The 23705-nt window shown below is 34.4% G+C and overlaps 2 protein-coding genes across 5 annotated transcripts in view; one reads left to right on the top strand and one right to left on the bottom strand.

Annotated features, from left to right (window-relative positions):
- LOC102803534 (uncharacterized) overlaps positions 1-453 on the bottom strand; it is a 29044-nt gene extending 28591 nt beyond the window's left edge. For both annotated transcript variants that reach the window (XM_078009603.2, XM_085494132.1), the window contains exon 1: positions 130-453. In XM_078009603.2, the coding sequence (XP_077865729.2) occupies positions 130-313 (184 nt within the window). In that variant the 5' untranslated portion in view covers positions 314-453. The remainder of the gene's footprint in view (positions 1-129) is intronic.
- On the top strand, positions 418-22751 carry LOC100368074 (serine/threonine-protein kinase VRK1-like). 3 transcript variants are annotated; one of them, XM_085494133.1, is made up of 14 exons: positions 418-701; positions 8250-8348; positions 12955-13107; positions 13458-13513; positions 14067-14136; positions 14276-14472; positions 14834-14941; positions 15113-15242; positions 15362-15482; positions 18156-18214; positions 18585-18721; positions 21257-21773; positions 21914-21998; positions 22498-22751. In XM_085494133.1, exons 2-13 carry the CDS (start codon positions 8303-8305, stop codon positions 21982-21984), a joined length of 1665 nt encoding a protein of 554 aa, XP_085350259.1. In that variant the 5' UTR covers positions 418-701; positions 8250-8302; the 3' UTR covers positions 21985-21998; positions 22498-22751. The 3 variants fall into 3 exon arrangements, with proteins under 3 accessions (XP_085350259.1, XP_085350260.1, XP_002735203.1); XM_085494134.1 differs by lacking the exon at positions 22498-22751 and having other exon boundaries at positions 21866-21988; XM_002735157.4 differs by lacking the exon at positions 21914-21998 and having other exon boundaries at positions 424-701.
- Positions 22752-23705: the final 954 nt, after the last annotated feature.

The following is a 23705-nucleotide window of genomic DNA, read 5'->3' as shown; positions in this document are numbered from 1 at the left end:
TGACAAATAAATAAAACAACCATAAATATGCTCCATTCTACGTGCATTTGCAATTGCACATCTACGATCAGACTACGTTACGTGATCGAATATTCTATAAGTGTACAATATAACTATAAGTGATCTCACCTGCCCTCCATGGATCTGATGCGTCAAACGTTTCTGACACAATATCGCTATCGTCAGGAAAGTTCACCCTTCTCCCGGGAAGTTTTATCTTACGTTTCGGGGTATTTTTAGACAAATCTTCGGTTGCTTCAATCGCTGAGTCTACTTTAGAAGATTCCATTACCGTAGTATATGTGTTTTTCATGAGTTTCTGTTCAAAATAACAGTTTCCGACAGCATTTTCGCTTCATTTTCATTCTGGTTCATTCACTCACTACGTACACTCATCGCCATCTTTGAAGTTCTGTACACATGCGCATTGTTGTTCGTATTGCAGACCACGCACGAATCGCGAGATCAGACTATCGCGAGATCTCATGATTTTTGTTTTCGAATTTGAAAGAGTGACTCCTATTGGATAAAAAAGTTCATGTATTGATGTATTGACTAATAGTAGTTTGTGTTATATTCAAAAGAAGAAACTCTAAGTGAGCGGCCATTTTGAAAGTAAGTTGAGTCCGGACTGGACTGATTTTTTAGCTTTCCTGCGATTTTAGGCGAGATATTAGTATTTTGGACGTAATTGATCCAAGGTGAGTATCGAATTTGAAAATAGATCTGGGGAACTGGTCAAATGAGTTCTGCATACACACTTATTGAACGTCGATCAAGTGGACCCTGTAAGCGGCTCTGGTAAAGTTTACTTCAGCCAGGTCAATTTAATTTTCAGACCGTTTACAGTCAGTTTTGTATTACTACTCCCACTGGTCCAGGGTTTGGTCCCTTCTATGCTTGCATTTCATTTATTGACTATTTATAACAATCATTGGAAAATGGGTACAGTAATTTTATTGACGTTGAACGTTGAGTGTAGACTACACATCACAAGCGCTCGGAACGTTTCTTGGATAATAAAAATGACCTAAAGTAGTCAGTCGTCGGTACATTCGCCTCCCTGCCTGTGCTACACACACACGTATTGGTTGGTGTGTTGTGCGGTCTCAGGAAGCGCTTGTGTTTTTATACACGAAACTTGATATATTCTTTTTACAATTTTAGTTGCTTTGAATTTTTAATTACATATTTTAGTTGAAATATTGTATTGTGAGTGAAATATTTATGTCATACATAATTCAATCTTTAGAACAACAAAAAGTAACAATAATAACGATACTAAAAATTGTGTTAGTCACTTTGAAGTTTGAAATTTCTTGCATAATTTCAGGTTTCAACTTCCTTGAATGCAACAAATTCATGTGCAGAATGCCTTCGGCCAGTGCAAGATCAGGTGTGCCTATTGAGTTTCACAGAAGGTGATTTTTTTTCCCCTGAATTTGAGGCAAATATGTAGCAACATATATCAGCTATATAGTAGTGATTTTTTTTTGAGTTTATCATGTATAGTTTTATTTTTATCTGGAATTTAGTTGATGATAGTCCACACTCAAAAGTGGTACTACGGAGACGACACACACATACATTATAACTATATTATTAAAAGAAATACATTACATACATGAGATAATTTAATCAAATTTTATTCAGTGCAAACCATTGAACAAAAAAACTCAGGTTTGAGTATTCATATAAAACATTTTCTCTTTATTCGATACATTTGAAGTTATTATGTATTTTGAAAAAAAAATGACCCAAAAAAATGATTTTTTGAAATTTTACTCACAGCATGACATAATGCATTATTTGAAGACATAATGAAAACAGAGAGAATAATTAGTTAGGCATCATTACTGACAGCAGTCTTGAATCACAAAATACAATGACTTTTTTATAACACTTGCGCCAACTTTGCATGTCTTGTTGAAAATTTAACCTACTACAGAGACTACATTATCACAAGACAGTATATTTCAATTGTAACATTAAATTGACAAGTTTATCAAATTGTTTGTGGCTAAGTTACACATTTATGAAGATAATTAATGGAATTTGTATGTATGTAATTGTAAGCAAATTAACAATTTTAAGAAAAAATCAACACGTGTAGATGTTAACTACCTGGTAGTTTTATATTGCGTTGGAAAAAGTTCAAACATTATCTTGCATTATGAATCCATTGTGGAAAAATATGTTATATGACAGAGTGATGTTGAATACTTTCAGATTTTAAATTGCAGCAAAATTCTCATAATAACCCTTGTAATGAGGTTAAATGTTATTGTGTTAAGCTACTACGAAGACTACAAGTACAAAATATCCAAATATGTGACACTTGTTTTGTAAAAATTAAACAAGAACACATATAAAGTACATGAAGTTAACACCAAATTATGAAATTATGTAATGTTGCACCTTGCAACATTACCCTGCACACCTTGTTTGCTGTTTGGATTAATAACATTTTTATTTGAGGTAAACATTTTAAAATTTCATCCTGATGTCATCTTTTGCAAACCTGAATTGAGCATGTTTAATTGGTCAAAACTGTAAGTTGAACAGCACAAACACTATCTTAATTAAAATGGCTGCTATGAGATGTTGGGCTTATTTGATCAAGCATACAGACTTCCTGATCTTGTTGACTTCACAAAATTCAAATATGGTTATAAATATTTTTAAGTCGATAGTCATTGTATATAGTAGTGCAGTGATCACATTTGATTGGTTCATGTTTTGAGATCCGCTAGGTATCAAAGTTAGAAAGGTGAAAATATTATATATTTGTTTAAAATATTACTTACTTCAGCCATGTACACTGTTGTTGTGCAATTTTTTTTCTCTCAATGAACTCTCACACTCAAGCGTTCTTTTTGAGCTGCAGAACCCTGACAATGTTGTAAGTTGCTTGTACAAATTTTAACGTTAAACAAAACCAAAAATGTAACTTGTAATTTAACAGATTTACAATTTGTTTGTGGTTCCACAAAAGTGGGTGTGGTATGGACTTTTTTGTAACTCAATGTTTTCATAACTTGAACAATTCAGTATCTCCTATGAATGGCATGTAGTCATCTTTTTTTCACGTCTGAATAGGGTTGATTGCATTGAAAAGTTGACCTGTCTACATAAACAAAATGGGTGTCTATCTTGTTTTTTCTCCATCGCAATAAACGATTAGTCTTTGAATCTTGCTTCATGGTAGCTTCACAAAATGTGTACAATTTATAAGTTGTCTATGTAATTTGTAAAGCACAAGACCAACACTCCAAACACCACTCATTCTGCAACAGCTAAATTAGGATGTTTTAGGCATTCAGAATAATTAAATTGCATTTTGCAGTGAAGTCCATATTTTTAGCTCCGCTGTCGACTTTGTCGAGCGGAGCTTATCATATGAGTGATTGTCCTCCGTCGTCGTCGTCGTCCGTGTCAATGTTTTACTTTTTCGACTTCTTCTTGAAAACTACAAGCCTGAATGCTTTGATACTTGGTGTATATGTACCTTGGGTAGACCTCTCTTAGGTTTGTTCATTTCATGTTGATATCTTCAATTCTCTAATGTTGGTGAATATTTTTGTCATTTTTGGTAAAAAGTGATATTTTCGACTTCTTGTTAAAAACCGCAAGTGCAAATGCTTTGATATTACATATATAGGTACTACATGTGGACCTCTCTCAGATTTGTTCATTTTGTAATGATATCTTTAATTCTCTAATTTTGGTGAATATTTTTGTCATTTTTGGTAAAAAGTGATATTTTCGACTTCTTGTTAAAAACCGCATGTCCAATTGCTTTGATACTACATATATAGGTACTACATGTGGACCTCTCTCAGATTTGTTCATTTCGTGATGATATCTTCAATTCTCTATTTTTGGTGAATATTTTTGTCATTTTTGGTAAAAAGTGATATTTTCGACTTCTTGTTAAAAACCGCAAGTGCGATTGCTTTGATATTACATATATAGGTACTACATGTGGACCTCTCTCAGATTTGTTCATTTTGTGATGATATCTTCAATTCTCTAATTTTGGTGAATATTTTTGTCATTTTTGGTAAAAAGTGATATTTTCGACTTCTTGTTAAAAACCGCAAGTCCGATTGCTTTGATATTACATATATAGGTACTACATGTGGACCTCTCTCAGATTTGTTCATTTTGTAATGATATCTTTAATTCTCTAATTTTGGTGAATATTTTTGTCATTTTTGGTAAAAAGTGATATTTTCGACTTCTTGTTAAAAACCGCATGTCCAATTGCTTTGATACTACATATATAGGTACTACATGTGGACCTCTCTCAGATTTGTTCATTTCGTGATGATATCTTCAATTCTCTATTTTTGGTGAATATTTTTGTCATTTTTGGTAAAAAGTGATATTTTCGACTTCTTGTTAAAAACCGCAAGTCCGATTGCTTTGATATTACATATATAGGTACTACATGTGGACCTCTCTCAGATTTGTTCATTTTGTGATGATATCTTCAATTCTCTAATTTTGGTGAATATTTTTGTCATTTTTGGTAAAAAGTGATATTTTCGACTTCTTGTTAAAAACCGCAAGTCCGATTGCTTTGATATTACATATATAGGTACTACATGTGGACCTCTCTCAGATTTGTTCATTTTGTAATGATATCTTCAATTCTCTAATTTTGGTGAATATTTTTGTAATTTTTGGTAAAAAGTGATATTTTCGACTTCTTGTTAAAAACCAATAGATCAATTGCTTTGATATTACATATATAGATACTACATGTAGACCTTTCGCAGATTTGTTCATTTTGTGATGATATCTTCAGTTCTCTAATTTTGGTGAATATTTTTGTCATTTTTGGTGAAAAGTGATACTTCTTGTTGAAAACTGTAAGTCCGGTTGCTTTGATATTACATATATAGGTACTACATGTGGACCTCTCTCAGATTTGTTCATTTTGTAATGATATCTTTAATTCTCTAATTTTAGTGAATATTTTAGTCATTTTTGGTAGAAAGTGATATTTTCGACTTCTTGTTAAAAACTGTAAGTCCGATTGCTTTGATACTATTCATATTGTTCATTTTCTAATGATGTCTTCAGTTCTTTAATTGAAATGTGCATTGCTAACAGCGGAGCTATCTCAGCCGATAGGCTGCTTGTTTTTATTAGCTTTGCTGTCGACAAAGCCGACACAGTGGTTCTGTTCATATATTGATTGGACGTCGTCGTCAACTTTACAATTTCAACTTCTTCTTTGAAACCGCAAGTCAGATCGTTTTCAAATTTGATATGCAAGTACTTTGGATGGTTCTTATACATTTCATGTCAAATTCTCTATTTTTGGTGAATATTTTTGTCATTTTTGGTAAAAAGTGATATTTTCGTCTTCTTGTTAAAAACCACAAGTCTGATTGCTTTGACACTATACATATTGTTCATTTTCTAATATCTTCAGTTCCTAATTGAAATGTGCATTGCTAACAGCGGAGCTATCTCAGCCGACAGGCTGCTTGCATATATGTAGTCTTCGTAGTAGCTTGTATGACTACCATACAATGTATTTTATATATTTTATATATTTTATACTGATGTTATTGCTATATATCTGGGTCCCAGCCAGTGATCTACACTATAATTGTTGGGAAATCAAGTTTATCTGAAAAGAAGGCACAAATGCACAATACAATCAGTGCTTAGGATAACATGTTGGTATTGGTTCGCTAGTACAGTAAGTGAAACAAGGGTAAACCATTCATAATTTAACTTGTGAATGTATCACTATATATTCAAATATAAAAGTACATTAAAAATAATAGGTTGCAATAAAAAAGTAGCCCAGAATATACATTGTACATTCTATATATATTTGAAGGATGACAGCTACTACGGAGACTACTTTTCACCTTATTTTGCTCCATCCTATCATAAAAAATATATATGGAATGTGGCTATGATGTATTATGAGACTAGGCAGGATGTAGTTATGGATATGTGGGAAGAGTTTATATCTGACATTTTTGCCCTGTCAATGGACAGGGTACTACGGAGACTACACGATCCAGTAGGACAATCACACATGTCATTTTGTGGCTCAACCAGGATTCTAAACTTGATTCTTCAAGGAAATGTGTCAGTCATCTACATCAGTAAACTTATAATCATTACAGAAAGGGCAGAAATATTCACATGAGTTATTTAAAATGTCACATTTTTCATGAAGAAATCATTCTTGTGCAAAATTACTAATTTTCATAACGAATGACAGTTTTGGATAAATTGTCATTCTTGTAGTAATATACAGTTATAATAAAGGAAAGAAGGCAAATTAATAAAAAATATATAACAAGGCAGTTACAATATAAATTTCATAATGTAGCCTGTTTTTTTTTTTAAAAAGGGCAGCATAATTTATTCATTATTTTGAATGAAACGGCATAACGATGAAAAATGGCACAAAAATGCCTATTTTATCGTCATTTTGTGAAAAATTAGCATATGCAAATAATTAAAAAAGTATTGGCATTGAAAAACAGTGCCTCACGTACATAAAACAATCATCCAGACATCTTTTTAGAGCTCTATTATCAAAATGTGGGAGCATAATACGAAAAGGTACACCTGATCTTGCACTGACCGCTTCCAAACCAGGAACTAGAAGTTTAAACTGATTGCTAACAAACTCCTTGCGAGATATGTGGCAGATGGTGTAGAAAGGACACCAACCTGCAGCGTCAATGGAATTGGTGATGTCACAAAATACACTACTTTCAATCGGGTTCATTTGTGTGGTATACCGAAAATCTTTAGTTTTTAACCAAATGAACAAATTGGTACTAGGTCTCATAATGGATCAATCAGTCTGCTGTTTATTGGTCAAATTCCATTTTTTTCCCACAAATAATGATTTATTTGCGACTATCCACATGGTTCAGTGGATCTGTACACTCTGCTGGCTGTTTTTCAATATTTTAACTGAAATCAGTGAAAAAATTGTGACATTTGGGTGCAGGACTCCAGGGGACTATAATAACATTGCACCAACTGCTGTGTTAACATAAACTTTGCAGAATGCAAAACAGATAAGGAGTGATTGCAAAAAATAAGAAGTACCATCACGGATATGGCCATTACAGTAAAATGACAGAAGAAGCAACAACTTTTCCATACTAATTGCATTGTCATTTATGAAAAATGTTGCATACATACAAAATTAGGTTTTGTGCAACTAACTGCAATATTATTGTCTCAAGTAAGGAGTTATTCATTTAAAGTTTACTTATTGCGAGTATGATGCATTTGATATTTGATGATTTATAACAAACTGAATAATAGATTTTTTTTTCCTGACTGTATTTAAGGCAAGAATTATTAAAATAGCTAGATATCACTAATTTAGAAATGTCACGTGTATAGAACTGGAATGGATCTACACTTCAAATAACACAAACATCAAATGTACCAATGAAAGCAGCTGGTAGCTGGTTACCATCTCCAAGTCTGACACAATCCCCATCAACTTGACAAGACCATCTGATGTGTTGTGCTGCCCCCAAAATTTATATATCGCCCCTTTTAGAATGTACTGACCTAGAAAACAATGAATATTCATGGATATAGAAATTGCTACATGATAAACAAATTAGCAATTAAAAAAAAAGTGTATGTATTTTTTTAGGTATGTCTTCTAGAGTTTTGCTGATGTGAACATAGTCAAGTGTGATTATGCAGTAACTACAAAATGAAAGTAAAAATAAATCTGTCATAGTAACAGAATAAAACATTCTGATCAGTAAAACAAAAAAAATGATTGAAAAAAAAAGTAATTTTATTTAATGTTCTTTGTTGACTGGATACAGCTTTTGCTGTATCAGGTCATATGACTGAATCACCCAAATTCGTGACATTACTGTCATTGTAACTAAAAGGTTATTATTAGGTAATGTTACCAATGTTTTATCAAAGAAAAGTTTCACAATGCAGCACCAAAATAATGTGCTCACAATGCATTATTAACTGGCCAGTTTTGAATTAGCCAAGCCCTCAAAACCTGATTTTACAAATATATCGGGGAAGAAGTGGGTAACACTGAGCAAATTACGTACAAAAATACAATCTGGTACCAATTTTACTAGACTGGATCAATCGCAACACCCCCCTTGATCTACAGATTGTTTGAAGAGCCATGGTCATAGGTACTGATCGTTCAGATTTTATGTGAACAAACAATTGGACCTAATATGCGTTTTGTTTCTCAACAGGCATTTAACTAATGAACTGAGATAAGAAACTATAATTTATTTTGGGAGTCACCATGCCAAAAGCTGCCACCAGAAAATCACCTAAAGCTAAATCAGCAGGTAATGTATATGCAGTTTTTTTGAGGGGTACTGTGTATTAGCTATTTTCCAACTGTGGATTAAATTGGTAGGGTAGACAAATAAGTGGTAAACAGCGACACATGAAAATTTACAAAATACCATTTTCGCCACAAAACAATCACTGATACCGTATTTGCTAAATTCGGTTTGTCCTAACATTGACAATCAAAATAGGGTAGAGAGTGATATCTTTTTTGTTTAATGTAGCTTTTTATAAATTTTATAAACGATTGTCAACACAGTGCTGCTACTGTTCATGATGGCCTAAACTTGTATAATATACATTTTTATAACATGATTGTGAATAAAACTCACTGTTGACTGAGACTCAATAATGTGAATTCAGTGATCTCTATTCTAATGTGTTTGTGCAGTTGTTTACAAAAACAAAATAAAAATGTTGTATCCAACCATCAATTTGTTTCATTAATGTGATATAATAAATCATCTTCACTTTAATATTGGTCAATATTCAGTTTTAATGAGGATCTCCCCTTTCTGGTCATCAAAGCTGAATACTGATCTCAGTTTATAACTACTGGTCGGTATATGGTTAATAACACACCAAGGAAGTATTAAGGTAGCAGGATAGTTTTTTTGCATGAAAAATGTAAACACCTATAATCGGAATAAATTGTACAAGAAACCATACAATCTATATATGTTTCGAAAGCTCTTGATTTGGGTTTTCCTACTATTAATATTTTGTGAACATTGTGTTTGTTTTAGCGTCACGTGATTCTGAAAATCAGCGGGGCTGATAATTTAACTAACGTGAATAAAATTTTAATTGTCATCTCTACAGTCAATCATGCGATCAAAAACTTTACACTGTTTTGAAGCAAAGGTCATGAAGATTAAATCCGTATTTCTATTTTTTGCATTAAGTTTTTTTTTTCTTTCCGAAAATCACAAATTTCAAGCACGTTTTTTGGTGTTAAAGTAAGAGTATACCGGTGGTTTGCGCGAGGTTTGTGAAAAAACGCAATAGAATTTTGCAAATATGTAAATACGGATATGAAGCCAACATATCCAAGAGTAAGAAAAGTTAAACGGCGACATCGTAGCGCTATTCACTGAAACGCCATTTAAAATTAGATCAACGGTAATTGCCAAAAACCGAACACCGAGAAATCGGCACTTTTATGATTTCAAACTTCAATCAACGTTAACTCCCGTTTTAGCAGCAAAATTTACATGGGCTAATTGTAAATGAAATGCTTTGAAAGTTGTTTGCGGGAAAAATCATGAACCGACATTTATATCTGTGAAAAAGTTTGTTTTTTGGCCGTTTTCTTTCACGCTATGGAGTTTTGTGACGGTCTGTGCTGATAACGAACGGTGACGTCATTCATTAAAGCTTGGATTATGCAAAGTGGGCGGTTCTGTTTGCGAGTAACAAACAATACAGACACTACACTTGGCAGTTGAAGTGTTTGCAAATACAGTGTATTTATTTTTGGGCCGTTGTGTTTGTAAACTTATTAGTTCAAGCATGTCACGAGTTTCGAAGTCTCCTGGAGACAGCTCGTACATACTGGCGAAAGGGTGGACCCGTTACTGGTTGAGGTAACCCCTAATAGCTTGACAGTTTCACCAGAGCGCGCCGTCCCTTTCCAGTCGCTCGCATTTCAATGGCAGCTTTTCTATTTATTTCGAAAACTGCCCCCTTCTTTCGGGATGACGGGAAGCTAGGCTGGCTCAGTTTCGATCGAATACAATCTCCTTGCGTGCAAAGAAATTCAAACTGACTGCCTAGACCGTGACGCCTGCGCTCCACTATTGAGATATTGCCTACTTTGCAAAATTGACAAATCTCTTTTTCTAGGGCGCCATTCAACAGTGACATGTCAACGAGTCGAATCTCGCCGTCTTCAAACGATCGGCCGTGACATTCACTCTCACTTTCTTCTTCTACGTCGTAAGGTAACATTATTTTCCTGCGAGATACAGACATCTCTCGAACGTTTTGAACAGGAGTATCACCCACAATATCGAAGTCTGATTCATCGGACTCTGTATCACGGTAAAACTTTCTTCGCCCACTTCATGGCTGACACTGGTTTCGACGGGGAAATCCGTTCTGTACGAACCCAGCATCATCTCTTTCAACATCTTTTTTGACAGGAGTGATCATTCTTTTGACGTTTTTCTTCTTTCTTCCTCGCTTTCTTTTTCTTGGAAATTTTCGCATGCTTACTACTTAAGTATCTCGTCCATAATTAGTGAATGACAACTAAACTAAAGAATTACTGATAACCCTCTCCTTCTTTGCATACTTTGCACATTAATGAAGGAAGCTGCCCTGTTTTTTAATTGGTGTGAATAGAATAATTGTAAAATGTGACCCAGTGATGTATGCCGGCATGTAGCATTTCCTGTGCTATTAAAAATCAAATCCCGAAAAACAGAGTTTTACCGTCGCAGTAACCTCGGGTCGTATACTTGTAGATTAATCTCTTCAAAATTTAATTGTAACCGGACTCACTGTTATCATCTATAAAAACTACCTAGATTTTAGATGATACTTTTATTTTTTACCGAAGTCGTACGAAAAAGTCAACCCTTGCCTTGTGTGAAACACTGGCCCACTATCCGATGTCAAGACGTCGGCCGGGGGGGGGGGGGGGGGGGGGGGGCACGCTACTATTTCGTTGCCGTGCATTTTGTTCGCATGAGCACATTAGATAAAACAACCAAGTATTTATCAGACAGATTTATTACATGTAACATAATTTACGAATTTAGAAAAACCTAAGCATGCAAGTATGCCTACTTGGTGAAAACTCCTCTGAAAAATGGATTATATAAACTAGGTCCAAGCATATTCTTATCATTGATCAACCTTTACATGTAGTTTTTGGCCTGTTATCAGAATTTTCATGCAATGCATAGCCACCACAGATGGCCGTATTTTATTGTTTGCAACCATATTTTGTAAAAGGGAGCCCCTGCCCAATGTAACTGCATTACTTCTGGACTAAGAAAGTAACCCCGTGGTCAGACACCTTTCAATGACAAAGTCAAGAAAAAATATTACAGAAATTTATTGTAAGTTTTTATTCTGTTAACATATAATTACATTGAAGTGGTACATTCATGTACTTTTTTGTTTATTCAAAATTTGTTGTTCAAATGCGATTGTTTTGTCTTTGCTGTACTTCCTGTCTAGAAAGGCAGCAGTGCACACATCTTATCAGCTGTGTGTAAACTACAAACAGATATCTTATCAGTTGTTTGTAAATAGCAAATAAAGAAAGTGGCTCAACTTAAAACTATTTACCCTCAGTTCAGTTATGTTTGTAAACCATGCATATTAATTAGATGCACTAGTTGGGTGTACACTGGATAAACAAAAACTTGGCCATTTGTTTGCACACAAGAAAAAAATCAGTTTACTTGTACAAGATATTTTTTTTCAATAAAATAAAAACACCAATGTATGTAGCATGCCTTAGGGAGCTATTCGTGTGTTTTTCAAAAAAAAATATGAAAAGTGCCCAAAAAACTATTCTGCTACCTTAAGTGCCATGGAAAAATTAACATATTTAAAATTCAATTTTGAAATAAAACAATAAAACAATGAAAGTTTATAAATTGCTTTATATGGCATTTGTTTAACTATGAAACATTAAATAATTTAATGTAAGTATTCCTTCTATATAGCAAAATGGACAGCTGTGTCATGGAAGCCAGGTAACCAATTTTCAAAGCTAAAGTTTGTAAAATGGCCTTAACATATAGGAATTACTTAGGGGATATCAAAGAGCACCAAGGCAAACTCATTCGGGGCGTCAAGGCTTTTGTGAAGTCATAAATGTATCCTTTAAAAACTTGAAATAAGAGCCTCCCCAGTCAGTTAAAAGCCACTCAATGTAAATTCTCCATCAAGAGCCACCCATAGTGACTGTCATTATTTTTTTGTGTTATCTTGGAAATTCTTTTTTCTGATAATTTTTTTCCATCGATACATGGATTACTGTAAAAATTCTAAAATTACTACCCCTCTAAAAATACGTCCACCTAATTATTTGCTGAGTTTCAGTATTTTATTGCCATTATTTTATTTATTGGTCTGATGTTTTGTTTCACTTGTCATAATACTAACTGATTGATGACTTTGTTTTGATTTTAAGTTTTTTAGCCTACAACTTGTTGATTTCTATTCTGAAAAAAATTGACCGCTCTAAATGCACCTTAATTTTGTACTCTAAAAACATGTCAGATTTCCAACACAAATTATTTAAAAGCGGTCGCAATTTTGGAGCCTTTACGGTACAACAACTTTTCCGACATGGTTTAAAAAATACCACTGTATAAATATTTAGCGTAGCCATGGTTTGCTTCAATAATGCAATATGATATGTCAGCTGTCTTGAATTTTATTGCTGTATGCAATAAAAAAAATTCCCTTTAGAGCAAAGTTGTCAAAATGTTACAATTGATTATTCAAAAGTAGTTACTGTCAAGCACTGTAAATTATCCTATATTGTTATAGCAATATAATTAGCATCTGCCACTCAGCTAGCTTTGTAAACAGTAATTCAGATCCACCACTAAATCATTTTCAAATTTTATTCTTCAGCCAAGCCAAAAGCAGCACCAAAGAAAAGAGTGACGAAGGGCCATAAATTACCTGAACATTTCCCTGAAGGAACTGTACTTCGTGATGTGTCGAAAACAGAATGGCAGTTAGGTAGCTCAATAGGAACTGGTGGCTTTGGAGAGATATACCTTGGTCAGTTTACAGTACCTACCTTGTATGCTTGATGAAGTCTTATGATGATGTATTTATTCTTGATGATATTGTGTTTTATGATGTGTTTTGTACTTTTTTTAGTTGTATACATTGTATAAAAAAAGCTTATTTTGAAAAGCCAAACATTCATTGCAGAATGAACAGATAACTATGACAGCTGTGATCTGCACCATGTGTTTTGAGTAGCTAAATATATATTGCTTACAATAGCTGGCTGTACTAATCACTGTTCTATTATTCTTTTTGGGTCAAATTTTCCCAAATCATGGCAGTGTGTTATGAAGTCTTGTATTTCATGTTAATCTAAATAGTTCATAATTACTTTTTAGCTGCTAATGATACCAGTCAAGCTGTTTCCAAGGATGCTGACAATGTTGTGAAGATTGTAAGTATCAAGTATAGGCAACTGTTTACCTACACCACCCTGTACCAGACTGGTCGTTGAATAATAATTTGAATATGTAATATAAATTTCAGTGGTTGAAATAAAGCCTTCCCACCTGTTGCAGATTTCAGCTCGGACATGTGATGGCAATATTACTAAACGAGGGATTGTGAACAAAAATTAAAATTTAAATACCTTCCCAACCATTATGAACCAACATTAGGAGTAAATTTAAAAATGTGTGTAAACTGAATCTTGATATGTCAGGTATTTTTAAACATGACCTTCCGTTGACAGGCAACTTTGTTTTTATATTCAACCCCGTTGTATTAAGAGTTAGAATATATTAGTCAAGTTAATGATGAAATTAAAACTGTTCTACCTTGGAAAGGTAATTTATAATACATACCATCCATACTTATTTGGTGCATCATTTCACTTTTGCTGAACATTTCGTTAAGTTATCTTGTCTTTAAACTCTGACTAGCACAATTACATGTACCAGTACCATAGTTATTTTGTATTCAGCAATTACTAAACTGTCTTATTACAGGAACCCCATTCAAATGGTCCATTGTTTGTTGAATTGCATTTCTATCACAGAGTATGTAAACAGGAATTGAGTGAGTACGATATTAAATAAGTTATTCGTCATTAAATGTATTCCGTCAGTACATACAGTATACAAGATTTTGTGGTGGCCACCCACTTTTTTGTTTGCGTCAAACCTTTAACTGTATTATTTGTTTATTTTTTTATCAGTTCAGAAATGGCAGTCTTCTCATAAATTGAAGCACCTTGGTGTGCCAAGGTTTGTAGCTTCTGGCACACATGAAACACCAAAAGACAAGTACAGGTTTTTAGTATTGGAAAGATATTGCACTGATCTACAGAAGATATTTGTAAAATATTCAAAAAAGTTTTCAGTCAAAACTGCTTTTACATTGGGTATTCAAATAGTAAGTAACAAACACAAATATCTGCATTTCAGCAGACAAACTTATACTATGAATCACAATTTTGCATGGTTCAGAATCGTTATTTTTGTCCCTATATATGCTGGCCATTGTTGACAATGTTAAACAGTGTTTGCACTCTATATCGCGTCAATAATGACATCCAATTTCAAACTTGAATTACTTTTCTCTTCTGGTTGCATCAGCTGAAAAAAAAAATGTGTTGATATATTGTCTGGAAGTAGGTCGAATATGTGGCACACTGCTTTAAGAGTCTTTAAAGTTGAGTAGAGTCATGATCAATTCAATTTGATAAAAATATTTTGTATTACTGTTTCATCTATTCCATTGATGCTGTTTTCAGTTAGACATCCTTGAGTATTTACATGACCATGATTATGTGCATGCTGATATCAAAGCAGCCAACCTACTGACAGGTCGAACCAAGACCAAGAGTAGCCATGTAGAACAGGTAAGTGTATCACTGACCATCTTTAAATTGGTCCTTTATAAGAAACCCTCATCTTCAATCTATACAAATTCAAATGAACTTTCACTATGTGTAGCAAAAAGATTGATATTTAGGGTAAGTTGATGACGTGTGTAAAGACAACATGCAACTTTACCCACATTTTTTTTTCAGGTGTACCTAGTGGATTTTGGGTTGGCTCACAGATACTTAGTTGATAAACATACTGTGTATAAAGAGGATCCTTCCAAGGCACATGATGGTACTATTGAGTTTACTAGCCGTGATGCACACCATGGTGTCTGTAAGTACCACTATGAGACTCAATATTATTGCAAGAATTCACTCATGGTTTTAGTTTTATAATTCACCCAGTTTGTTGGTCACTATGTTATATGTATGTGTGTATTGCCATCTTGACAGCACCTGCTAGAAGGGGAGATATTGAAATACTTGGTTATTGTATACTTCAATGGTTATGTAGTAGACTACCCTGGGAAGACAAACTAACTGACCCTGAATATGTGAAAGCACAGAAAATAAAGTGAGTATTGACCACAGATAAAGGCACTGACTGACTAAACCCAGGCCTCACCAATGATAAATACCTGAATTGAATGTCATTCTTATTTATATAATCTGTACTCGTGCATTGTCTCGTACTCTTCTGTGATAATAACCTATGGATGTTTGATGATTTGGTATAATGTGGTCAATACATTTTACGCAGTGTACTTACTGATTCTGCGTGTTTATAGACATATGCACGTTAGTAAATTAAATTAGTGACATGTTTCAGAGATTAGTGGAAACATAAACAACAATTACAACTAATTACTGCAGAAATCGTTTTGACCTAACTGTGACAACATGGGCGTTATTGCTTTATGCAGATTTGTCTTCAGTATACCGACACATCTATGCATACTACATGTGTGTATTGTCTAATATCTGTATACTAACACATCTATGCATACTACATGCGTGTACTGTCTAATGACATATATCTGTATACTGACACATCTATGCATACTACATGTGTGTATTGTCTAATGACATATATCTGTATACCACCATATCTATGCATACTACATGTGTGTACTGTCTAATAACATATATCTGTATACCACCATATCTATGCATACTACATGTGTGTACTGTCTAATGACATATATCTGTATACTGACACATCTATGCATACTACATGTGTGTACTGTCTAATGACATATATCTGTATACCACCATATCTATGCATACTACATGTGTGTACTGTCTAATGACATATATCTGTATACAGACACTTCTGTGCATACTACGTGTCTAATGACATATATCTGTATACCACCATATCTATGCATACTACATGTGTGTACTGTCTAATGACATATATCTGTATACTAACACATCTATGCATACTACATGTGTGTACTGTCTAATGACATATATCTGTATACTAACACATCTATGCATACTACATGTGTGTACTGTCTAATGACATATATCTGTATACCACCATATCTATGCATACTACATGTGTGTACTGTCTAATGACATATATCTGTATACCACCATATCTATGCATACTACATGTGTGTACTGTCTAATGACATATATCTGTATACTGACACATCTATGCATACTACATGTGTGTACTGTCTAATGACATATATCTGTATACCACCATATCTATGCATACTACATGTGTGTACTGTCTAATGACATATATCTGTATACAGACACTTCTGTGCATACTATGTGTCTAATGACATATATCTGTATACCACCATATCTATGCATACTACATGTGTGTACTGTCTAATGACATATATCTGTATACCACCATATCTATGCATACTACATGTGTGTACTGTCTAATGACATATATCTGTATACCACCATATCTATGCATACTACATGTGTGTACTGTCTAATGACATATATCTGTATACCACCATATCTATGCATACTACATGTGTGTACTGTCTAATGACATATATCTGTATACCACCATATCTATGCATACTACATGTGTGTACTGTCTAATGACATATATCTGTATACTGACACATATATGCATACTACATGTGTGCACTGTTTAATGACATATATCTGTATACCACCATATCTATGCATACATGTGTGTACTGTCTAATGACATATATCTGTATACCAACACATCTGTGCACTGTCTAATAACATATATCTGTATACCACCATATCTATGCATACTACATGTGTGTACTGTCTAATGACATATATCTGTATACCACCATATCTATGCATACTACATGTGTGTACTGTCTAATGACATATATCTGTATACCACCATATCTATGCATACTGCATGTGTGTACTGTCTAATGACATATATCTGTATACTGACACATCTATGCATACTACATGTGTGTACTGTCTAATGACATATATCTGTATACCACCATATCTATGCATACTACATGTGTGTACTGTCTAATGAATATATCTGTATACTAACACATCTATGCATACTACATGTGTGTACTGTCTAATGACATATATCTGTATACAGACACTTCTGTGCATACTATGTGTCTAATGACATATATCTGTATACCACCATATCTATGCATACTACATGTGTGTACTGTCTAATGACATATATCTGTATACTAACACATCTATGCATACTACATGTGTGTACTGTCTAATGACATATATCTGTATACTGACACATCTATGCATACTACATGTGTGTACTGTCTAATGACATATATCTGTATACCACCATATCTATGCATACTACATGTGTGTACTGTCTAATGACATATATCTGTATACTAACACATCTATGCATACTACATGTGTGTACTGTCTAATGACATATATCTGTATACCACCATATCTATGCATACTACATGTGTGTACTGTCTAATGACATATATCTGTATACCACCATATCTATGCATACTACATGCGTGTACTGTCTAATGACATATATCTGTATACTGACACATCTATGCATACTACATGTGTGTACTGTCTAATGACATATATCTGTATACTGACACATCTATGCATACTACATGTGTGTACTGTCTAATGACATATATCTGTATACCACCATATCTATGCATACTACATGTGTGTACTGTCTAATGACATATATCTGTATACTGACACATCTATGCATACTACATGTGTGCACTGTCTAATGACATATATCTGCTTTAATCACTAGGTACATGAGCAAACCATCTGCCTTAATGGAAAAATGTTTTTCAAAAGGAGAATATCCTTGTAAGTGTAAAATAAGCCACAACACTGTTGAAATTAAGCTGGTAGTTTTCCAGAAAACCAAAAATTACCAAAATATTTGTTTGACAGAGGTCCATTCACGTTACCTACATGCCAAGTGTCAAAGCATTTGAGCTAGTAGTTTTCAAGAAGTAGTCTGAATATGGTGGAAAGGCGAAGGACAGCAATGGATGATCCCCCATATGAACAGCTCCACTTTGTCATCTTTGAGTGGCACATTTTTTTTGATTGATTGCATATGGATTTCACGACCAATACCAAATTTGACTTCAAAAGCCTGGCTTCAAACTTTTGTAGAATATATCAGCCTATACTCTAGAATCCTTATCTTATTTTCTTTTATTGTTGACAGCTGCTTTGTTGAAATATTTTGAGTACACTGTTGAGTTAGATTACACAGAGCGACCAGATTACAATTATTTGAGGAAACTCTTGAAATCAGGTATCAAGAAGGCTGGGTTCACAGATGATGGCAAAATTAATTTCAAGGTAAAAAACATGAGACAAAAATGATCCCAAAACACACAATACTGCCTTGTGAGATATTATTGCATTTTATAAATCACCACTATCAGAATTACACGATAATGGAAAACTATTTGCAAAAAACCCTAAAATTTAACTAATTCTAATTTAACTAATGGTGGTGATTTATAACAACAATAATGAATGTTCCACAGCATCATATTGGATGCAATAATGTGTGCATTTTCGCCTCGCTCTTTTCTTTTCATAGACCCTTCTCATCCAATATGATGCTGTTTAAATAACAGGGATGTGCACAATAATGAGGGAGATGTAGTCAAGGCCATAATTTACAGGAGGTGCAAACAAGATTAGCATGAGTAACTTGCAATATTCTAATAACCTCTAGACAATTGAAGTGATCGCAAATAAGATAGTTTACATAATTTGTATATATATATATATATATATATATATATATATATTGTCACAACAATGTTGCAACATGAAAACAGAACGCTTAGCCATAGTATGTACCTAGACAAAAATTCATTAGTCCAAAATCAACTTGCACCAGGGGAAAATGTAGCAAATCATTTTCGTAACATTAGATCATTTTGTAGCGCCAATAAGAGTCACTCGCTATATATTGCAATATTCATAGGGATTTTCATTGGAAGTTTGTTAACTCCCCATATGAATCTTGTTTGTGCCCGCTGTAAGTGAACGTATCCATTCCCTATTAACGCGTAATGACAGTGTTGTTTATTTTAATACCTTGGACTGTCAGGGAAAAATATGTGCAGCGGAAACTAAGAAAGAAAGATGCTTGTATTCAGTTATGCATAGAATATTCCCGATTGAACATCATGAAAGCATGCTCATAGTTGATTCACCTAAGGATGGCGAGTTTGTTAACATAAATTCGTCCAAATTTTGGGAGACATTGGATATTTCTGAGTAGCATACACAATTCATGCATTGATCTGGAGCACTGACCAGTTATTGTATAATAACATAGTTGAATGTAGTATTAATGGGCAGTATACGGTATTCATATTAAGTAAACATTTTTTTTCACCTCATTTGATACTGGGTAGCTTAGTCTGTTAAATTTCAACTTTGATGATTGGCAATATGACAGAACCCCACACCCTGCCCGTGGCTTTCGTTGCGTATGGAAGTTATTTTCACGAGTGATGCAGTGTATCCTGCGGCCGTACTTTCACGAGCAGGGTGTGGGGTTCTGTTATTATTACATATGTTCCATATTTGATTATTTCATATTAAAGAAAGGTCGGGGAACCCCATTGCCCATCAATATGTTCCAATATAGTGTTACGCCCTAGCAGCGCGTGTAAGTGTAGAACGCGCCTGGAGAACGAGTGTCACTGTTTGTTTGAAATTAAAATAATCAGACGTCTAATCTGAGTCACTGTCCGAAAAAATAACTTGTTGACGTTTAGTTGGGACCACGACAGAACCAGAACTTGAACTGGACGACTAAGATACACAGTTTATGTTGAAGTTAAAAGTTCCGCCACAGAATTGTGCATTGGCAAACATGCCGTTCAAAAGCGGTACTTCACTGACGGGATGACTTTCGTCGACAGCGGTCGTTGCTGAGCTGCACACTACAACTTCGTGTGTGATGTTGCTTGCTGGTCGTGGATTGACTGAGTCTTGGTTACCGGTTAAAATGTTGCTCTTTTGGCGTTGGTAATTTTTATTTGGAACTGAGTAACGCCGCAACGTCGCCAGCAGAAACCTGGTATCTCGATGTTGATGGTTGCGGCTGCATAGTAATCGCTGATTTCACTGCTGGTGGATCTTCCGAGAGCCCTTCAAGGTTTATAAAACTCAGTTTCCAGGTGGTCAACATACATTAAGTTCTCCCAATCGTAGTATTCCATGTGATGTACACCTAATACGCCAAAAATGTTGCCTGACGATTTGAACCGGACAAAAATAGCAGACGAAAATGTGTTTACAAAATAAAAATAGTTCGGTAGCCGATGGAAATACCATGTTCATTTGCATATCGACCATGAAAATACCGAAAACATTATTGCATGGGTGATATGCAAATTAGTTTTTGTCAAAATAAGTGACTGGCTAAAAGTACCATTACTGTTGTTCAAATTTCATTTCACTCGGCAAGTATATTCATGTACCCCAAGTGAAAAATATCGTACTTCCTAATATTGTTTATTTCTGCTATGTTTTGAAAAACTGTACTCCTGAAGGGACTACTTTGTTTGCTCTCAGACCTCATTTGCATATGAGGTGTTGAAATACCGATTTTGATTTCAGGGAAGAATCAAAATAAACTGCAGTACATATGTAATAAAGTACATTACTTTAGTCCACTCATTGGAGGCATATCACAAACTCTCATAAAAATATGTTTCTGATCATTTTTGGGGGGCTAAAATACTTGTCAGCACCCAAATTTTACAGGTTTAAGCAATTCGTCAACAGAGGGTGCTGTTCAGACCAAAAAAATGATTGATTTTTTTTGGCATATGTGTTGATTTTTTTATTGTTTTTTATATATAGGATATTTCATCCAATACCAATGGAAGCATGGCATCTCCAAGAAGATTAGCTATAGTCAATCCCAGCTCAGTAGCCAGTCCTAGAAGTGCCAAGAAGAAACCTGCAGCTAAATCTAATGCCAAGCGGCATATAGAAATATCATCATCCGAGGAGGAGAACAGTGAAGATTATTCTCCTCGAAAGAAAAAAAAAGTGGTTAAATCTCAACTTGGTAAGGCTGTAAATACGTCACGATCCAAACCAGCGAAACAAATAATAAAACAAACTGTTGTGGTGGAGTCTGATGAAGAGATGGAAGAAGATGAGTTACCAGTTGTAAAGAAAACCCCTTCCCGATCTAAACCAAATAGGGTCAAATCGAAAGCCTCTTCCAGTGTGAAGTCAAAACGAAAACATAAGCTAGATGTTTCTGAGGACAGTGAAGCATCACCAGTGAAAAGAAAATTGAAGTCTTTAAAAGTACCAGTCGAGTATGAAGATGATGACGAGTCACCTGAACAGAAAGTGAATAAAAAAGGTAGATGTGATAAGTTATTTCCTTTGTTGTGTAATTGTCTATCATAACCGACCTGTAACATTCGGCATCTCTCATCCAATTCTTCATTGAAGGTGCAGTGTAGAAATAAACTGTCATCTCTTCACTTCATTTCCAACCAGGCTATCTCAATTCAATTTGGGAATATTTTGCTGGAACAAGTTGTGAGGAGGAAGGCATGTTGGTCTCGTGACGAGTCTACACAAAGTAAGCTATGAGTACGGTCACCTGCTTCTATCTCTCGATGGGTACATAGTGGTTACCGGTACTTACATTTTAAATGTTTAGGCCTTTAGTAGAGTTTAGCTAATATCCTCCGATGACTGTCCTGTGCATTGTGATACCCAATGTGCACTTTACTCATGGAGAATGTCCCTTTGAGAGACGAAAGTTTAGGCAAACCACATGTTTGTTATATGGTTCCGCATGTAAATTAAAATATTGAAACACACACTGCACATCATCTCTTTAATTCGAGGTCTAGTAATAATTAAGTGAAGTCATACACAGGCATAAACCTAAAACCATTGCGACTTGGACTTTTTTTACTTTATTAAGTTCAAGTAGATGTAGTATGTCCTCAGAATGGAATGTAGTATTGAATGATTAGTTTAAATGTAGAAGTTAATCAGCTAGATGTATTTGTACGCTTTTAGTATTCTCTATTTACTACAATATTTAAAAATGATTATCTTTTGTATTTCAGCCACCCCAAAGCACACCACCAAGAGGTCTAAATCTAAGAAACAAGCGGTAACTATAGCAACCCAGACATCACCTGGATTTTACAAGAGATACCGATAGCTGCAGCTATTAACACTACCAATTACTAAACTGACTACTTTGAAAATTATTTATTCAAGTGTCTATAGAATTCTGATCTGATTTTGTAACTTTTACCTAAAGTTATTTGCAGTTTGTATTATATTTGCAGAAATTAAATTTGATAATAAATCTCAATTAGGTTTACCTGTGTGTTGTATATCTAAAATTGGAAGGGTCCAGCTCGAAATGTTCCCAACTAAACGTATCAAGTCACAATAGACTAAATCCTTCAAATTTACTCTTGAATCTGGCCCGGGACCCTACAAAACGGTGATACAATCCAAAATTTGACCGATTTTAGCTTCGCTGTCTGCACGAGTGTTTGTCATTCGTTTTCAACTTGGTGTATATGTACCTTGGGCAGACCACTCTTAGATTTGTACATTTTGTAATGATTTTTCTATTTTTGATAAGAAAAGTGATATTTTCGTCGTCTTGTTGAAAATAGCAAATTTGATAATATACATATATGTACCTCAGGTAGACCTCTTCAAGATGTGTTCAGTTATTTAATTGAAATGTACATTGCCATCAGCTGAGTTAGCATCCCCAGCATACAAACACCTTTTTGGACACAGAACACTTTCCTGGTGTATATATAGATATGTATATAACCACAATCATTGTGCAACTCATCAGTGATGGCATTTTAGTTGAATGATAGTTGTGCAAAGCACACATGGGAGATAATGATTTTGTTCTGTTTAAGCAAAATCTCCAACTTCTGAGCGGATTTAGTACTTTGGTGCAATGTCAGACGTTAGCATTAGAACCATGACTTTGCTTATTGTCTTAATTCAGTCTGTGTAAGGAAAATTGTGAAATGTATTTTGATCATATTGGCGCTGAACATCTGCTGGCTGGTGATCCTAACCTCGGTCATTGTTCCTTCACTGACTGTCGGCAATTTTCCCTTCCAAGATATTTTTCTTTTATAAAACAATGCATGTATTCACAAGGGAGTGTAATGAGGATTTGAGACAAAGATTTAACAGCCCTTTTATGTTAACCAACTTTTCATTTCAAAAAATCACAAACAAAGCAGACATATAATTAAGTATTTATTTATGTTTGAATATTGTAACTGGA

This window comes from Saccoglossus kowalevskii, chromosome 2 (assembly GCF_978046115.1).
Source record: "Saccoglossus kowalevskii chromosome 2, keSacKowa6.1, whole genome shotgun sequence".
NCBI lineage: Eukaryota > Metazoa > Hemichordata > Enteropneusta > Harrimaniidae > Saccoglossus > Saccoglossus kowalevskii.
This window is presented reverse-complemented; position numbering and strand designations above follow the sequence as displayed.